Source organism: Acinonyx jubatus, chromosome A2 (genome assembly GCF_027475565.1).
Source record: "Acinonyx jubatus isolate Ajub_Pintada_27869175 chromosome A2, VMU_Ajub_asm_v1.0, whole genome shotgun sequence".
Classification (NCBI taxonomy): domain Eukaryota; kingdom Metazoa; phylum Chordata; class Mammalia; order Carnivora; family Felidae; genus Acinonyx; species Acinonyx jubatus.
This window is the reverse complement of record NC_069383.1, coordinates 60,064,440-60,083,997: the sequence shown is the minus strand read 5'-3', so window position 1 is coordinate 60,083,997 and position 19,558 is coordinate 60,064,440. Positions and strand designations below refer to the sequence as shown.

Sequence of the window (19,558 nt, the reverse complement as noted above, 5' to 3'; positions counted from 1 at the left end):
ACACTTCAATATGACACTTAATATGCCACTTAAAATAAAACAGGAGTTGGGATGGAAACGTGAATATCAGAAGTGATTTTGACAAGAGCATTAAGCCAAATATTCCCATATTGTTGAATAATCACATTTAATGGCATTTTTATCAGGATTTAGTTTTCAGATATGACTTTTGTGGATTAGGCTTATTATTTTTACTAGTATTTTTATTTCAAGAATTTATGACCTTTTAAATTGGGTGTGTCAATGCCCGGGTGGCTTGATCAGTTTAGCATCTGACTTTGGCTCAGGTCATGATCTCGCAGTTTGTGAGTTCCAGCCCCATGTTGGGCTCTATGCCCATAGCCCAGAGCCTGGAGCCTGCTTCAGATTCTGTGTCTCCTCTCTCTGACCCTCCCCCACTCATGCTCTGTCTCTCTCTCTCTCTCAAAAATAAACATTAAACAAAATAAAGAATAAATAATAAATTGGGTATTTCTCTTTCTGGGTATTTTTAATTTTATAGTTTTCTATTACTATTGTGAAAATTTTTCCATTTACAAGGAATGTATTTAAATTTTAAACGATGAGATAATTAAAGAAAAGTATTGAGATGAATCAAAGTGACTTGCAGATATATCATTAGTTGTTTTTTTTTCTTTTCTACAGAAGTAGGTTCTTTCCAAGAAGTTCCTAATCCTAATGAAAAAGGTTACACAATCTTTCTCATGACTGTATCAGAAATAAAGTAAGCTGCTGTATATTACAGCCATAATTTTATTTATCCATATATTCTTTTTATTAGCTTGACTTCCCAGATTGAGGAATGAGCCAGCTATGGGAAGTGAGTATGTCTATGAATGCTTCACTTAGGGCCTTGGAGGTTATGGGAAACGGTTTAGATTTTATTCTACGTGCATTTAAACCTATTTAGCAGTTTAACTTAAATTTGATCATGGTGTTATACATATAAAACATACTTGAAAGTATCAAGAATAAAGTGATGAATATTTAGGAGTGCACTGTAGTAGACCTAACAAGATAAGCTAGCACTTTCAATTAGGATTGTGACAAGGGGGATGAAGTTGAATTAGTATCTTAGTGTAGAAGCAACAGAAATTGCTGAGTGTATGTGGGTAGCAAAAGAGAGGGTTAAAACAAGAATGACTCCTGGATTTATGAAATGAGTAAAAGTGTCTATGGCACCTATTTATTCAGATGTAAATCTACTGAGATGGAAAAAGATATGTAGGAAAAGGCATGAAGAGCTCACTTTTGCACATGCAATTGTATGATGTGCCTATGCCATTCAAGAGAAGATCTTAAATAGGTAATACAACGTGTGAGTCTACAGATGAGGTTAGAGGTCTGCTCCAGGCATAAAAATGTGGGAGTCAACACAACATCCATAGTGTCCAAAGAAGTAGAAATGAGTAAGGGTGGATAGAGAAGAAAGCAGGATCCAGGCCCTAAAGAATGCTAACAGTGAGGTGTGCCTGGGTGGTTCAGTCAGTTAAGCATCTGACTCTTGATTTCTGCTCAGGTCATTGTCTTGCAGTTTGCAGGTTCGAGTTCCAGATGGGTTTGAATCCTGTCTCTCTTATATACAGGATCGTGGCCTTGGGCAACTTACTTGTCTTCTTAATGTCTCAATTTCCTCATCTGTTAAATGTGACTTAAAGTAGCATTTTCAGTATAAAGTTGTTGTATTTAAGGAAATAATATTTACAAACCACTTAGAATACTAACTGCAGCATTTTAAAACTAAAATTACCTATGATATTTATTGGTAAAAATTTAAATAAATGATGACATAACCAAAAAGCTTATGTATGGATGTAGTTTAACTGAAGCTTTCTGATTATTTTAGTAATAAATCTATAAACAAAAAATCAGCAACTAAACTCCTAGTTCTGTTCCTTTCTTGCTAAGCTAGGCAGACGACATGATTATCTATGCAGAAAATTGGAAAGGATCAACAAAACACTCTTAGAACTAATAAGTGATTAGGGCAAGTTTACAGTATACAGCATTAATATAAAAAGTCTATCATTCTCCTACATACCAGGAATGAATGGAACTTGAAATTTAAAAGTGCAATGTCATTCATATTACAACTAAATAATAATAATAATAATAATAATAATAACTCAGGTAATAAATCTAACATAAAATACTGTATGTACAAGATCTATATGAGGAAAATTATAAAACTGCAAGAATGAAATAAAAAACTAAATAAATGGATAGATACTCCCTATTCATGGATATGAATCCATACTGTCAACATGTTAAGATATCAATATTGTCAAGATGTCAGTTCTTCCAACTAGATTCAACGCAATCAACATCAAAATCCCAGCAAATTATTTTGTGATATCAACATACTGATTCTAGTTTACATGAAGAGGCAGAAGACCCAGAATAGCCAACACAATTTTGAAGGAGAAGGAAAATGCTGGTGGACTGATACTACCTGACTTCAAGCCTTACTGTAAAGCAACGTTGATCAAGGCAGTGTGGTATTGGTGAAGGAAGAGGCAGTTATATCAATGGAACAGAATAAACAGCCAGAAAATTGACGCACATACATACAGTCAACTGATCTTTGACAAGGGAGCAAGTACAATGCAGTGGAGCAGAGTCTTTTCAACAAATGGTGCTGAAAGAAATGGACACACACACACACACACACACACACACACACACATACACACAAATGAATCTAGACAGACATTACACCATTAAAAAATACTCAAAATTTACTAAAAAATCACAGATTTAAATTAAAAAATGCAGAAGTATAAAATTCCTAGAAGATAATATAGGAGAAAACATAGATGATCTTGGGAAGAGTGGAGCGTTTTTGTACACAACACTGAAGACACAATCCAAAGAAATAATTTATAAGTTGATTTTTTTAAATTAAAAACTTCCACTATGCAAAAGACGGTGTCAAAAGAATGACAAGACAAGCCACGGACTAACAGAAGAGATTTCCTAAAAACACATATGAGGGACTATTATCCATAATATACAAAGAACTCTTAAAACTCAACAATAAGAAACCTACCCAATTTTTTAAAATGGGCCAAAGATCTTAACAGACACCTCACCAAAGAGCATATGCAAATGGAAAATAATCCTAGGAAAAGATTCTCCACATCATCTGTCAACAGGGAAATACAAATGAAAACAATGATGTATCACTACACACCTATTAGAATGGGCAAATCTGGAACACTGCCAACACCAAATGCTGGTGAGGATAGGAAGCAAAAGGAAATCTCATTCAGGGATGCAAAAGGGTATGGCCATTTTGGAAGACGGTTTGAGGATTTCTTACAAAACTAAACATACTCTTATCATGTGATCCTGCAATTGTGCTCCTTCATATTTTCCCAGATGAACTGAAAATTTATGACTACATAAAAACCTGTACAGGAGTGTTTATAGCATTGCTATTCATAATTGCCAAAAGCAACCAAAATTTCCTTACATAGGTTAATGAATAAACTGTGGTATACACAAAAAAATGGAAAATTGTTCAGCACAGAAAAAAAACAAAAGGGCTGTGCATCTATAAAAAGACATGGAGAAAGCTTAAATGCATACTACTAAGTAAAAGAAGACAATCTGAAAATATTTCATACTATCTGATTCCAACTATATGATTTTCTGAAAAGGCAGAACTATGAGCACAGTAAAAAGATGAGTGGATGTTAGGGACTAAGGAGCACACAGATAACAAGCAGAGCACAGAGGAGTTTTAGGACAGTGGAAATTCCCGGTATGATACCATAATAATAGATATCTGTTACTATACATGTGTCCACACCACAAATTTTCAACACCAGTAGAAAACCATAAGGTAAATTATGGACTTTGGGTGACTATGATGTGTCAACCTATGTTCATTGATTATAACAAATGCACCACTCTGGTAGAGGATGTTGGTAATGGAAGAGGCTATCCATGTGCAGGGGCAGGAGGAATATGGGAAATCTCTTTCTTCCCCTCAGTTTTGCTGGAAAACTTCAATTGCTCTAAAAAAATAGTTTTAATTTTTAAAAACTCATGGTTTCATGACATCAGTTCCGTTACTTTACAGTGACACCTCAAATAAATAGAAGCCCCTGGACTCTGACAGCACATCTGGGGGAAGCATCTCTCCCATCCAAGGTGTGCTGCTCCCTGTCACTGCCAACAGCATTCAAGTGTCTTTAACTGAAGCTTTGACCTCTCTCTGGTTGTCCAGACCTATCTCTTACATATTTTTTTTCTCAGTTTCTATTACAAAGCTCTGAACAGGTAATCTTGGCTTAAAGAACGAAAAGACTTCACGATATAGGGTTAAAAATAATATACGTTCACGAAGGAATGCAGTAATCACAAAGAAAAAAAATCAACTCACAACACATAAACATAACCAGTAATAAACGGTGGGTGTATTTTCTTACCATCTACTGTCTCTGCTTTGAATTGTGTGTTTGTGCAGAACAGATTAATAACCCTACCAGCAAGAAGATAACTATGAAATCAATAAACATAATCCTATCAAATAAAACTGAACCCGGTGATCTATCCCCATTTCCGGCTTTTCCTACCAGATTCTTCCCATGTCAGTTCATGGGTAACTCCATTCTTTTATTTCCTCACACCAAAACCACTGGAGTCTTTCGTTTTTTTGTTGTTGTTGTTTTCCCATTCTTCTCATTTGACCTGTCAGCAAAACTTACCTTTTCTACTTTAAAATTCCTTCCTGAATCTGACCACTTCTCACCTTCTTTGGGATGCCAGCTTCTCTCACTTGCATGTTTACAATAGCATCCTAACTGCTATCCTTAGTCCTCTTGCTACCCCCTTTCATTTATCTTCAACTGAGCCATCAAAGTGATCTTAAAATGTAAGTCAGCTTATACACTTCCTGTGCTCAAACTCTCTGTGTGGAATCATTTCAGCTGGAGTAAAATGGATAATAACAAGACCAAAAGGAGCTATGTGGTCTGACCTCTGCTACTGCTCTGACCACATTTTCTACCACTTTCCTTCTTGCTTATTCAATTCCAAACATGTGCAGTATTCTAAGAACATGCTAGGTACATCCCGCCTCAGCATCTTTGCACTTGACGTTGCCTTTATCTGCTCTTCCCCAGGAATCCACATGGCTTTTGCCCTCATATCAGGTCTTAACTGAAATGCCACCAGCCTTTGCTAGGTACCATGTTTGAGAAAAATTTTGCCTTCTCCATCTCTGATTTTTCACCATAGTACTTAGCATTATCTAATAAACCATATACATGAATATAAATATATGTGTATATGTATATAAATGTTTGTCTGAGTTACTGTCTGCACCCTCCTCAACTATCGCAGACAGAAACTAGGGAGGCCCATAGTCCCTACCCTGGATGTATATGACCTGTCAGCCTGTACAATCCCCTCCCCTGGAGTGTAGGAGAAGCCTGTGACTTGCTTCTAGTCAACAGAATATGGCATAGATGAAGATATAGCAGATGTAATTAAGGTCTTAAATCAGTTGTTTTTCATTTGATAAAACATAAGATTATCCTGGAGGAGCCTAGATTGATCAGCTGAAAGCTCTTAAAAGAGGGGTTGAGCTCTTCCTGAAACAAGTTCCTCCTTGCTGGCTTATGAAGTACACAGCCATGTTGAGGAAGCCCATGTGGCATGGACGTACAGGCAGCCTCTGGGACCTGAGGGCAGTCTCCAGTCAAAAGCCAGCAAAAAGCTGGCGCCCTAAGTCATACAGCTGCAAGGAAATGAGTTCTGTCAACAACATGAATGAGTTTGAAAGTGGATTTTTCCGTAGTTGAGCCTCCAGATGAGAACACAATCTGGCCAATACTTACCTTAAATGCAGTCTCTTGAGACGCTGAGCAGAGTTCTGAGCAAAACTACTCCTGACCTCTTGACCCATGGGAACTATTAGATAATAAATGTGTGTTGTTTTAAGCCACTAAATTCGTGGTAATTTGTTACACAGCAATCAAAAATTAATACACTGATTAAAATCTAATCTCCACAAAGACAGGGCTTTTGCTCTGTTTTTACTGGGGCAGGTGTTCAGTAAGTGTTGAATAAACGTTTCTGCCTGCCATTTAAAGCATTAGGCAAGCTGGTTCTATCTTCTGTGGGCATTTTTTTACCTCCTATCAGGATCCACACGTTGGGATGTTGTTACTAGGCTCCTCTCATCACTTAAACAGTCCATGGTCTCCCCTGCTTCCAGACTTTTCACTGTACTCTCCCTTTAGTCAAGGTACATTCCCTCCATCTTCCTCCCTACTTGTCCAAATTCTACCCAGCTCTTGCACACATCTTCAGCAGATACAAATTGGTTTACCATGCAGCAGTGATGTGTTTCTATTTTAATGATTTAAACTAAAAACTGGAAATTAGATTTTACGTTTTTTCCAAAGTCTTAATTCAAAGTTTGGGGCACCTTGGTGGCTCAGTTAGTTAAGTGTCAGACTTTGGCTCAGGTGATGGTCTCACAGTTCGTGCGTTCGAGCCCTGCATCGAGCTCTGTGATGACAGCTCAGAGTCTGGAGCCTGCTTCAGATTCTGTGTCTCCCTCTCTCTCTGCTCCTGCCCTGCTCTCACTCTGTCTCTCTCTTTCTCTCAAAAATAAAGATTAAAAAAAAAATTTAACAAAGTCATTGCACGTTCTTTTGGAATCAACTCAAATTATTTGGCCAATAATAACCAGATATTCTCAGGTTTATTTTTTTCATTTTTTGTAATGATCTTGTTTTAAAAACATTATTTTAAATTTGTGTGTGTAGTTTGTGTATGAATGCATGTGTATAATACACATGTATACAATTATTATTGATAAGATTCATTACTTAAATACCAAGTATTATGCTAGATTCTATTGACTCTATTGCCTTTACTCCTTGAATACCAAAACAATCCCCATAGGATGTTTATTCTCCTTTTTGCTGAGGGAGCTAAGCTAAGAGAGCTAAGATGTGGTTGTTCTAGAAAAGTTCCTGAAGGCCGCATAACCATTTGGCAGAGCTGGGAATGACACTTAGGTTATTTGACTTCAAAGCCAAGGCTTCTTCTAGTACTTTAACTATCTCCTCAATTAAGTAAGAAGTTATATGAAACAAAATACACATAGGATCAAAATATCTGTAAACAGCATTTGCTATTATCTTATAGACCTATACACTTACTAAAAATAGCTACTCATCTTTGACTTTGCAATCTTCCTTTTAAAGGCTCATCAAGTTTATACATTTTTAAAGCTACTGATGGAAGACAATTAAACAACCACAAATTCACAGGCATATATTAGAACAAATTACACTTGGCTACTAGAAAAAAAATGTGTGTGCTGTACGTTAGTGAGAAATGCATGAATAAAAGAATGTTTTCTGTCAGATTTCCTGTGAATGACAAATTTAAAAAAACAAAAGCATGAGTTGGTGCTCAAAATATTAACCAACCTAGCTAAAGAAATGTACAAGGATATGGACTAACCACTGCACACACTAAATAAACCACTATGCATTTGTATAGCAGTTAGTTATATTTATAAATAGCCACAGCACCCCTCCCTTACTTCATATTCTTGCAGATAGAAGCTAAAGAGAATAGTAGGATCATTCTCATTTTAGTTTTTCGATGAACCCCCATACTGTTCTTCAGAGTGGTGGCACCAGTTTCCATTCCCACCAACAGTGCAAGAGGGTTCCCCTTTTCTCTTCATCATTGCCAACACCTGTTTTTTCTTGTATTGTTAATTTTAGCCATTCTGACAAGTGTGTGGTGTTATTTCATCATAGTTTTCATTTGTGTTTCCCTGATGATGGGTGAGGTTGAACATTATTCATGTATCTGTTGGCCACCTGGATGTCTTCTTTGGAAAAGTGTCTATTCATGTCTTCTACCCTGTTATCCAGCAATTGCACTATTAGGTATTTATCCAAAAGATACAAAACTACAGATTCTACAGATTCAAAGGTGCATGCACTCCAACGTGTATAGCAGCATTATCAACAATAGCCAAACTATGGAGAGAGCTCAAATGTCCATCGACTGATGAATGGATAAAGAAGATGTGGTATACACATAAAATGGAATATTGGTCAGCCATCAAAAAGAATGAAATCTTGCCATTTGCAACAATGCAGGTGGAGTGAGACTGTATTATTCTAAGTGAGATAAGTAAGTCAGAGAAAGACAAATATCATTTGATTTCACTCATATGTGGAATTTAAGAAACAAAACAGAAACAAAACTTATAACCTAAGTACAAAATAACATAAGGTCAATTTTCCATTCTGTGTGTGCTTGTGTGTATGCGATTAAAGTTGTAAGTATAGACAGCAGCGTGTTTGCTTAGTGTAGAAGGATTGTTATCATGCAAATCTATGGCATTTGACTTACATAATGAAGCAGTATAACAGAAAGCCTCCAACCAGCCTTCTAGATAAATAGAGAAGAGTCACAGGGCTAAGAGTTGATGTTGCCAATAAATACAACATTAATTTATAAAAGAAGGGATTAATTGCTTCAATGACACTGATTCTAAAGATAGCTTCAAAGAAAAATCATGAGAACGTTGTGTCCCCATAGTATAATCACTGCAAGTCAGTAACCTCTGATTCCTATTGAATGGAGTCACTCAGGCCATTTATTAGGCTTCTAAACTCCTTATGTGGGCAAAGAATAGTTTTACTAATACTATGATAAATGGTAAAAATTCATGTAAAGTTCTAAGAAATGTGAGGAAAACACAAATTTGAAATTCATAATTAAGAATATAAAAACTGGGGTGCCTGGGTGGCTCGGCTGATTAAGCGACCAACTCTTGATTTCGGCTCAGATCATGATTTTACAGTTCAGGAATTCAAGTCCCACATCAGGCTCCTCACTGACCACGCAGAGACTGCTTGGGATTATCTCTCTCCCCTCTCTCTCTCTCTGCCCCTGCTGTGCTCTCTTTCTCTCTCTCAAAATAAGTGAAATAAACTTAAAAAATTTATTAAGAATGTAAGAGCTGATAACTAGTTTTTTAAATTTTGAATTTAAATTAAAAAGTAAAAGAATTGATAACTAGTCTTTTTTTTTTAACTTTAGAAAACGTGGAAGAAAAGGCTGCTTCACAAGTGAAATGCTGATCATAAAATACTTGCCCAGTCTTTACCATATAGTTATTGACTTCCAGTCAGAGAAGACTTATTCAGTGTTAACCATGGAAATTCAATCATTAATAATAAAAATGATGATAATACCTTAATAATAATAGCAGTATTAATATTTTAAATGATAATTATAGAATTATCATATTAATAAGAACAATGATAATAACTAAATTGTATCAAGGACTTGCTATGTGGTACCCTTTGTGTCATTGAATTTATCCACAAACCATAAGAAATAGATAGTATTAGTACACCATTTTAAAGAAATGTTTAATAGGCATATCACAGTCAATGTTTACTCTTGAAGAATAGGCTACATGTGTACCTAGATGGGCAGGAATGGGTTCTGTAAAGAGTAGGTGAATAGACTGAAACATTTTGCCATTATGTCTTCCCTCCCCTTCATTTTACTTTTAAATCACAGATAATTCAGAGGTAAAGTATTGAAACCATTAGTCTTTTCAAAACATTTTTGTAGTCAAATTAGTAAGACCTTTTATTTTGGTCTTCACATTTCTCAAAGTACTTTCGCTTCATTGTAAAAATATCTTTTATCTAAATTCCTTGAGGTGAATAAGTATTGCTATCATTACATGGAAGAAAATGTTGCTAGATAATTAAGAGCTACGGTGTCAGACTGTCTGAGTTTGTATCCTGACTTGTTCAGTTCTTAATTATATTAATTCAAACTAGTTTTCAACCTCTCTGTAGCTCAAAATCTTTTCATTATACAAATAATAATAGTAACCAGATCATGAGTCACACTGATATATAGATTAAATGAAGTAATAGGAGTAGGGCATTTAGAACATAGTAAAATCTAGGTGTATGTTAACTCTCATTTGGCAAGTAAACAACCTGAAGAACAGAGTCCAATGTCATAGAGTCAGAGCTAAAAATTCATAATCATGACTTTTAGATTCCACATTACTGCTCCTCTATATCCACCATGCCAATTGTTTCCAAACTTGACTTTTGGATCCTGAGGTAAACCAAAGACTTATTCCAAGGGATCTTCAATTTCATAAAAGTGATAATAATAACAGGATATAATATATATTAAGCTTGTACTGTATGTTAACCACTATGCCAAATCTCTTATACAGATTTTAATTTAATCAAAATCCTATCAGATAGATATTATTACTTATCCATTTATAAATAAGGGAAGTAAGTCTAAGAATATTTAAGTTGATAAATAACTGTCCAAGGACACAGTAGTAATTTCCTGGGTTAGAAATCAAATTCAGTCAATGTGGCTTAAAAGCTCAAATCTTAACCACTAACTTTTACCTACTGACTTAACATAAATAAATAAATGGACAGCATCTCACCACTAAAATTCATCATATTCAAAAGTTGGACACACCACACTGTCCTCCACTATCCCATCATCAAAGAACCTCAAATGCAGTGTAGTTCTCCAAGCATATATTCCACTTGTTTATACCATGGCTGCCTTAAAGAACCCACATTTTCCATTTGTTTCTGGAGCATTTAAGATAAACTACTACAATATATACCCAAGAGTAGATTCACTAAATGGTACTGGTTTCTTTCATACCTATAATTATAATATCTGTCCTCATGCAGAGTGTGAAAATATATACATATTTTTGGCATGTATATTTCCAAATTTCATTGAATAAGTGTAATTTAAGCTTCATCATTTTGCTTGAAGTTGTATTCTCAAGAAAAGATAAAAGTACATAATACATAAACTTTATTTAGTGCCTATTTAGATGCACTATTTATTCAATTAGATGATATCTAGTATCCTGATACTAAGATTTTATGCTTCATTTTTTAAATTTGCATGACTTTTAAAGTAGAAAATATATTCAGGTGGTGCAGAAATTTTAAAGGTAGTAAAGAATATTAACTTAATGGAAAATCTTCCTCATATTTCTTAATCCTAGTCATATAATTCACCTTCCCACAGGCAACCATACAGTAAGTTCTTATTACCTTTCCAGATATATTTACATATATTTACATTATATATATAAACTTACATATATACATATATACATATATATACATATACATATGTTATGTATATGTATGTGTTATGTATATGTTATGTATATGTATATACATATGTATGTATGTACATATATGTATATATGTATATGTATGTATATATATATAAACTTATATATATATAAACTTATATCAACTGTATATATAAACTTATATATATAAACTTTTATAAAGTGTATATATAAACTTATATATACGCACGTATATACATATACATATACATACAGATATATATGTATATGTATATATAAATTTCCCCTTCCCCATTTTTATATTCATATGCCTTCTGTGGTGGTGCCAAATTGTTTTCCAAAGAGCTTGTTCCAATTTACGGTCATTACTAATTTATAAAACTGCCTGTTGTAGTTTTTCCATCAATACTGGGAGAATATTTGCATTTATGTTTCATGCTTAAACAAGGTTACATATGCTGGGCATGTTGGCAGGCTGATCAGCACCAAAGTTAAACAATATAAACCTTAATTTAAAAGAATAAAGTTATGTGCATTAACTCTTTAGTGATAAGAATAAAGATTTTGTTAACACGCATCTAAGATCTGAAACAATAAATATACACCCAAAAGCTTTTGGAAGTTCTTGGAAGAGAAGTTTTAATCATCACAGAAGGCTAAATTATAACTTAAATTTTTCAGTTGTAGAAAAATCTCAGTGACATCAGTGATTTTATTTCTATAGAATCATTATCTTTTGTGGGCAATTGATAAGATGTTTTAATCACCTTAAAAACCTAAGAAGAAAAAATCTCAAATGGCAGGATCTCTGCTGAAAACTTTTTAAAAAATTATTTGTTTCCTTGTTGAAAGCTAACTATGTGACTGAATTTTTCCTCATAAACACCACGCAATATAATTTGTCCAACAAGTCTATGAGGTTAATGATATCAATACATATTTAAACACCAGAAAAATGAAACTCCACAATATTAACTAGCTCCAGGTGACACAATTAATATGGTATGGTAAGTAAATGAATAGGTAAATGTTTCCCATAAGTACTAGTCACAAGATAAACAGACAAACCATTGTTGAATGAAAAGATGAAACATATGATAGCTGTATAATTGCGCTAAGCCACCTAAAAAAATATGTCTTACCTCTAAAGCAAATGACAAAGAAGGAGTGAAAGGCTTCAGATGACCAAATCTACACAACATTAAGAACACCAAGCAACGGAAAGTTTCCAGTACAGCTGCCTTAGGTCTGAAATAAATATCATTGACATGTATTAGCTTTAATATGTTCTTTGCATGTTTACATGTTATAATTCATACGATGAAACACATTTTTTTTCTAATTTTCAAGAAATACACGGTATGTTAATGTATTTAAGGAGCATGTGCCTCTGAAGTTGTTTGAAAACAGCCATCACACTAAGAAATAAAATGCATTTTCTTTTTAAAGAAAATCAGTTCCTAATCAATCTATTGCTTAGTTTGAGCACTGATAAGTTAGGATGAAGCATACGCTCAATTAATAAATAAAATATCAAAGAACTAAATTTCTAGGATCCAAAGTAAATGAGACTCCTGCCACTCGCTAAATACTTTTATACTTCATTCATTTCATTTCATTTTTTTTTTAAATAATGTGGATTATTTATTATTGAGAGAGGGAGAGACTGCACAAGCAGGAGAGGGTTAGAGAGAGAGGGAGACACAGAATCTGAAGCAGGCGCCAGGCTCTGAGCTGTCAGCACAGAGCCCGACGTGGGGCTTGAAATCACGAACCGCAAGATCATGACCTGAGCCGATGCTTAACTGACTGAGCCACCTAGGCGCCCCATACTTCATTCATTTTATTTATGTATTTATGTATTTATTTATTACTTCATTCATTTTAAAAATGACTTGCAGGGGTGCTTAGGTGGCTCAGTGGGTTAGGCTTCCAACTCTTGGTTTTGGTTCATGTCATGATCTCACGATTTGTGAGATGGGAGCCGCATGTCGGCCTCTGACCTGACAGCATGGAGCCTGCTTGGGATTCTTTCCCTCTCTCTCTGTTCCTCAGCCCACCCCCCTCTCTCTCTCAAAATAAAAAATATTTTAAAAAAGAGAAAAAAATGACTTGTAAGGAAGATTTTAACTCTTCTAAAATAATGAACTGTCAATTTCTGAAATATTGGGAAAACAGATAATGTATGATTATGCCTAATATGATAGGTAGCACAATTATAGTCCTTTGTTATCTATTTTGTGATGTTCATTTTTTTGTATGCATGGTATTCTTAAAATTCAAACTCTAAAATAAGTGAACTAAGCATGTTTATGTATTTGAAACAGCATCAGATATCAAGCACAGGTAAGTGTTTACAAATTATCTTGTAATGATTAGAATGAACAGCTTTTTTTATTAGCATAAAATAAGCTTCTTATGATATTCATTTGTTGGATAAATATTTTTTGTAACAGGTAAATAGTATTGTTATGACAAGTGAATTTTTTGACTGAAATATTCTTGAATTAATCTCATAATACAGACATATTGTTTAGTTAATTTAGATTATAATGGTATAAAGAAAAAAAGTGAAGAAAATATAAAGTGGTATATTTATTTAACTTAAATATTTCTTCTGCATCTATTTTTAATTTTTTTAATGTTTATTTATTTTTGAGAAAGAGAGAGAGAGAGGGAGAGAGAGTGTAAGCAGGGGAGGGGCAGAGAGAGAGGGAGACACAGAATCCAAAGCAGGCTCCAGGCTATGAGGTGTCAGCACAGAGCTCAATGTGGGTCTCAAACTCATGAACCATGAGATCATGACATGAGCCGAAGTTGGACACTTAACTTACTGAACCACCCAGGCACCTCTGTTCTGCATCTATTAATTATGACTGTTTCTGTAAAACTGAATACAAATTTTTATACAAAAGAAGAGAACATTTTTTTCAAGTATTTTAAAATCAGCTAAAACAGGGTAACAATTTTTGATTTGTTTGTATTCAAGTAATGTGACTTATCTTTTTGTGAATAAGATATAAAATCAAATTAAAAATTTTCTCCTTGTAAAATGATGCTATATAATTGGTATAAGCTATTTTTTAAAATTGGTATCTGGGTAGGTTCCAAGGGAAAGAAAAGGAAATTTCTATTTTATCTTATTTACTTTTTTAAACTTCATTTATTTACTTCGAGAAAGAAAGAGAGAAGGCACAAGCAGGGGAGGAATAGAGAGAAAGAGAGAGAGAATCCCAAGCAGGCTCTGCACTGCCAGTGCAGATCCTGACTCGGGCTGGTCCCACAACCATGAGATCATGACCTGACTGAAATCAAGAGTTGGATGTTCAACCGACTGAGCCACCAAGGTAGTCCATAAAATTTCTATCGTAAAACACAATTAATTTCTATTAATTATATTCTATTCTTTGCTTTTTAATCTTTTATATTGTGAGAAGAAATCTACATATAAAGAAATATATAAAACAGAAATGTGCAATTTGATAATTTTTAACAAATCAAGAACCTTGTAACCACCACTCAATATCAGCACCCACAAAGAGAACTCTTACCTCCTCAATACTTCTACCTTCCCTCTATCTCAGAAAGAATCAGTACCCTTTTATGATAATCATATTCTCTTTGCTCTGTTTTAAATTTATATTTTTACCACATTAGCATAAATTTTTAAAAATTCCTGTATAGGTGTTTCTTTTTACTTTTAATAAATGGGATTGTATTGTATGCACTGTGTGTATCTAGCATCTTTCACTTAGTGTTAATGAGATGCGTCTTTGACGTTGCATGTAGCAGCAGGTCATGCTTTTCACTCTTGTATACTGCTCATTGTGTGAATATACTGATATTCACGCATCGATCTGCCTTGTAAAGGGCATCAGGACTGTCGGCTACACTTGTTTATTATGAAAAATGCTGTCTGAACATTCTTTTCCGTGCCTTTAGACTTCCAGGTAAAATTGTTTATATGTTGAAATTTAGTAAAATCTTCAGTATTTCAAGTTAGTTATCACAATATAAACTCTCCCCTCAGTGTGTGAGCCCTTCATCAGTAGGGATTGTCAATACTTTTAATGATAGTCATGTGGGATAAAAGGTGTTTTCTACTCATAAAATTTGCAAACAGCATCTCTGATTTGAAGATTTTATTTTTTACTATCTTAATGAGGGTTAATTATTGAAGAACTGACTTTCTTAATGTTATTATAGTCTAAGTAATCAATTTTATCTTTAGGAATAGGGATTTGTGTGTACCATTTAACATTTTACCTACTTTAAGGTTATAGAGATACATTACTATGCTATTTTCTGGAATATTGGTTTTCCATTCACTTGTAAATCTACAATCCCCTGGCCCCAGGATTAACTTTTTATGGTGTGAAATATTTGTCAAGTTTATTTTTCTTATTCCTATGTGGAAATCCAATGTTTCCAAGACCATTTATTGAAAAGACAGCCTTTTCCCATAGCTCTGCAGGGACACCTTTGTCACAAATCAAGTATGTATGTATATATATATATAGATATTTCCTAGGTTCTCTGTTTTAATCTTTGTGCCAATAAAGCATGTCTAATTACTGTAGCTTTATAATAAATCTTGATAGCCAGTAGTGCAACTATTGTCATTTTGTTAAATCTCAAGACTGTGTTGACTATTACAGGTCCTTTTCATTCCCATATACATATGTCTTAGAAATGCCTACCCAATTCCAGAAAAAGCCTTTTTACAATTTTAATTCCAACTATATTAAATATGTAAGTCAATTTGGTGAGAATTGTACTGTTTATAATACTGAGTATTACAATCTTTGAATATAGTTATCTCTCCATTTATTTAGTTTAATTATTTTTCATAATATTTCAATAGTTTGACAATGTTCTATAGAGATATTTTACTCATTTTTTAAGTTTTTATTTTAATTTCAGTTAGTTAACGTGCAGTGTTATATTAGTTTCATGGGTACCATAGAGTGATTCAACACTTCCATATATCACCCAGTGCTCATCACAAGTGCACTCTTTAACCCGCATCACCTATTTCACCCATCCCCACTTTCCACTCCTCTCAGGAAACCATCAGTTTGTTCTCTATAGTTAAGAGTCTGTTTCTTGGTTTGTCTCTCTCCCTCTTCCTTTTTATCCCTTTGCTCATTTGTTTTGTTTCTTAAATTCCACATATGAGTGAAATCATATGGTATTTGTCTTTCTCTGACTGACTTATTTCTCTTGGCATTATATTCTCTAGCTCCATCCATGTCACTGCAAATAGTAAGACTTCACTCTTTTTTTGTGGCTAAATAATATTCCATTATATGCATATAAAATATATCATTATATATATAATCATATGGAATATGTATTATTACATATATGTCATTACATATATGTAATATATATCATATCTTCTTTACCCATTCATCAGTTGATAGATTGCTTTGATCCATTTTGAATTTATTTGGTGTATGGTGTATGTTTCATTCTTTTGCATGTGGCTGACCAGTTTTTCCAACACCATCTATAGAAGAGATGAGTTTTTCCCAATGAATATTCTTTCCTGCTTTGTTGAAGATCAATTGACCATATAATTATAGGTTTATTTTTGGGTTTCCTATTCTGTTCTATTGATCTATGTGTCTATTTTTGTTCCAGAACTATACTGCTTTGATCACTACAGCTTTGTAATATAACTTGAAGTCCAGAACTGTGATGCCTCTAGCTTTGTTTTGCAAAATTGCTTTGGTTACTCAAGGCCTTTTGTGGTTCCATATACATTTTAGAATTGTTTATTCTAGTTCTATAAAAAAAAAAAAAGTTACTGGTATTTTTATAGGGATTGCAATGAATGTGTAGATTGCTTTAGGTAATATAGAGATTTTAATAATATTTGTTATTCCAAAGCATGAACCTAAAATATCTTTCCATTTCTTTGTGTCATCTTCAATTTATTTCATCAGCATACAGTTTTCAGAATACAGGTCTGTGTCACCTCTTCGATTAGGTTTATTACTAGGTACCTTATTATTGTTGCTATAATTATAAACGGGAATGTTTTCTTAATTTCTCTCTCTGCTGCTTCATTATTGGTGTATAAAAATGCAACAGATTTCTATACATAGATTTTGTATTCTGTGACTTTACTGAATTTATCAGTTCTAGCAGTTTTTTGTTGGAGTCTTTCAGATTTTCTATATGGAGTGTTAGGTCATCTGCAAATACTGAAAGTTTTACTTCTTCGTTACTAATGTGGGTGCATTTTATACCTTTTTGTGTCTGATTGCTGTGGACTTCCAGTACTATATTGAATACAAGTGGTGAGAGTGAACATCCTTGTCTTGTTCCCGACCTTAGAAGGAAAGCTCCTAGTTTTTCCCCATTGAAGATTATATGAGCTACAGGTCTTTTGTAAGTTGCCTTAATGATGTTAAGGTATGTTCCCTCTATTTTTATCACTTTACGACACTTTTTTTAAAGTCCATTTCTTTATTTTGAGAGAGAGAGAAAACGTATGCAGGAGGGACAAAGAGAGAGGGAGAGAGAGAGAATCCCAAGCAAGCTCTGCACTGTCAGCATGAACCATGAGATCATGCTCTGAGCTGAAACCAAGAGTCAGACACTTAACCAACTGAGCCACCCAGGCACCTGTGAGGGTTTTTATCATGAATGGATGTTGTACTTTGTCAAATGCTTTTTCTGAATTTATTGAAATGATCATATGGTTCTTATCCTTTCTCTTACTGAGATGATATGTCATGTTGATTGATTTGTGAATACTAAACCACCCTTGCAATCCAGGAATAAATCTCAGTTCATCGTGGTGAACATTTTTTTAATGTATTGTTGGATTCTGTTTCCAGTATTTTCTTGAATAGTTTTGAATCTTTATTCACCAGAGATATTGGCCTGTAGTTCTCTTTTTTGGTGGAGTCTTTATCTGGTTTTGGTATCAAAATACTACTGGCCTCATAGAATGAATTGGAAGCTTTCCTTCCTCTTCCTTTTTTTTTTTTTTCTTTCTTTCTTTTTTTTTTTTTTTTGGAATAGTTTGAAAAGAATAGGGATTAGTTCTTTAAATGATTGGTAGAATTCCCTGGGAAGCTTAGACCTGAACTTTTGTTTGTTGGAATTTTTTTTATTATTGATTTTATTTCTTTGCTGGTTATTAGTTTGTTCAAATTTTCTATTTCTTCCTCATTTAGTTTCAGGAAGTTATATGTTTCTAGGAATTTATTTACTTCCTTTTGGTTGGTCAATTTGTTGGCATATACTTTTTCATAATATTCTTTCATAATTGTTTGTATTTCTGTGGTATTGGTTGTTATTTCTCCTCTCCCATTTGTGATTTTATTTGAGTCCTTTCTCTTTTTTTTCTTGATAAATCTGGCTAGAGGTTTATCAATTTTATTGGTTTTTCAAAGAACCAGCACCTGGCTTCAATGATCTGTTCTATTGATTTTAAGTTTCTGTATCATTTATTTTAGCCCTAATCTTTATTATTTTCTTCCTTCTGCTGGTTTTAGGTTTGTTTATAGTTGTTTTCCTAACTCCTTCAGGTACAAGGTTAAGTTGTTTAGTTAAGATTTTTCTTGCTTCCTTAGGTAAACCTGTATTGCTGTCATTTCCCTCTAAGAACTACTTTTGCTGCATCCCAAAGGTTTGAACCTTGTGTTTTGATATTTATTTCTTTCCATTCACTTTTTTTCATTCCTTTGTTATTTATTTTTTTAAATTTTTTAAATTTTATTTCTTAAATTTACATCCAAGTTAGTTAGCATATAGTGCAACAATGATTTCAGGAGTAGATTCCTTAATGCCCCTTACCCATTTAGCCCATCCCCCCTCTCCCAACCCCTCCAGTAACCCTCTGTTTGTTCTCCCTATTTAAAAGTCTCTTATGTTTTGTCCCCCTCCCTGTTTTTATGTTATTTTTGCTTCCCTTCCCTTATGTTAATCTGTTCTGTGTCTTAAAGTCCTCATATGAGTGAAGTCATATAATATTTGTCTTTCTCTGACTAATTTCGCTTAGCACAATACCCTCTTGTTCTATCCACGTAGTTGCAAATGGCAAGATTTCATTCTTTTTGACATCTTCTTTATCCATTCATCCATCGATGGACACTTGGGCTCTTTCCATACTTTGGCTATTGTTGATAGTGCTGCTATAAACATTGGGATGCATGTGTCTCTTTGAAACAGAATACCTGTATCCCTTGGATAAATACCTAGCAGTGCAATTGCTGGGTCGTAGGGTAATTCTACTTTTAATTTTTGGAGGAACCTCCAGTCTTTTCCACAGTGGCTGCACCAGCTTACATTCCCACCAGCAATGCAATAGAGATTCTCTTTCTCAGCATCCTCGCCAACACCTGCTTTTGCCTGAGTTGTTAATGT

The 19,558-nt window shown here is 34.0% G+C and overlaps 1 protein-coding gene across 9 annotated transcripts in view; it reads right to left on the bottom strand.

Annotated features, from left to right (window-relative positions):
- AGMO (alkylglycerol monooxygenase) overlaps nt 1–19,558 on the bottom strand; it is a 383,176-nt gene that overhangs the window by 138,975 nt on the left and 224,643 nt on the right. For all 9 annotated transcript variants that reach the window (XM_053218390.1, XM_053218388.1, XM_053218389.1 and 6 more), the window contains one exon: nt 12,316–12,421. In XM_053218390.1, coding sequence (XP_053074365.1) covers nt 12,316–12,421 — 106 coding nt within the window. The remainder of the gene's footprint in view (nt 1–12,315; nt 12,422–19,558) is intronic.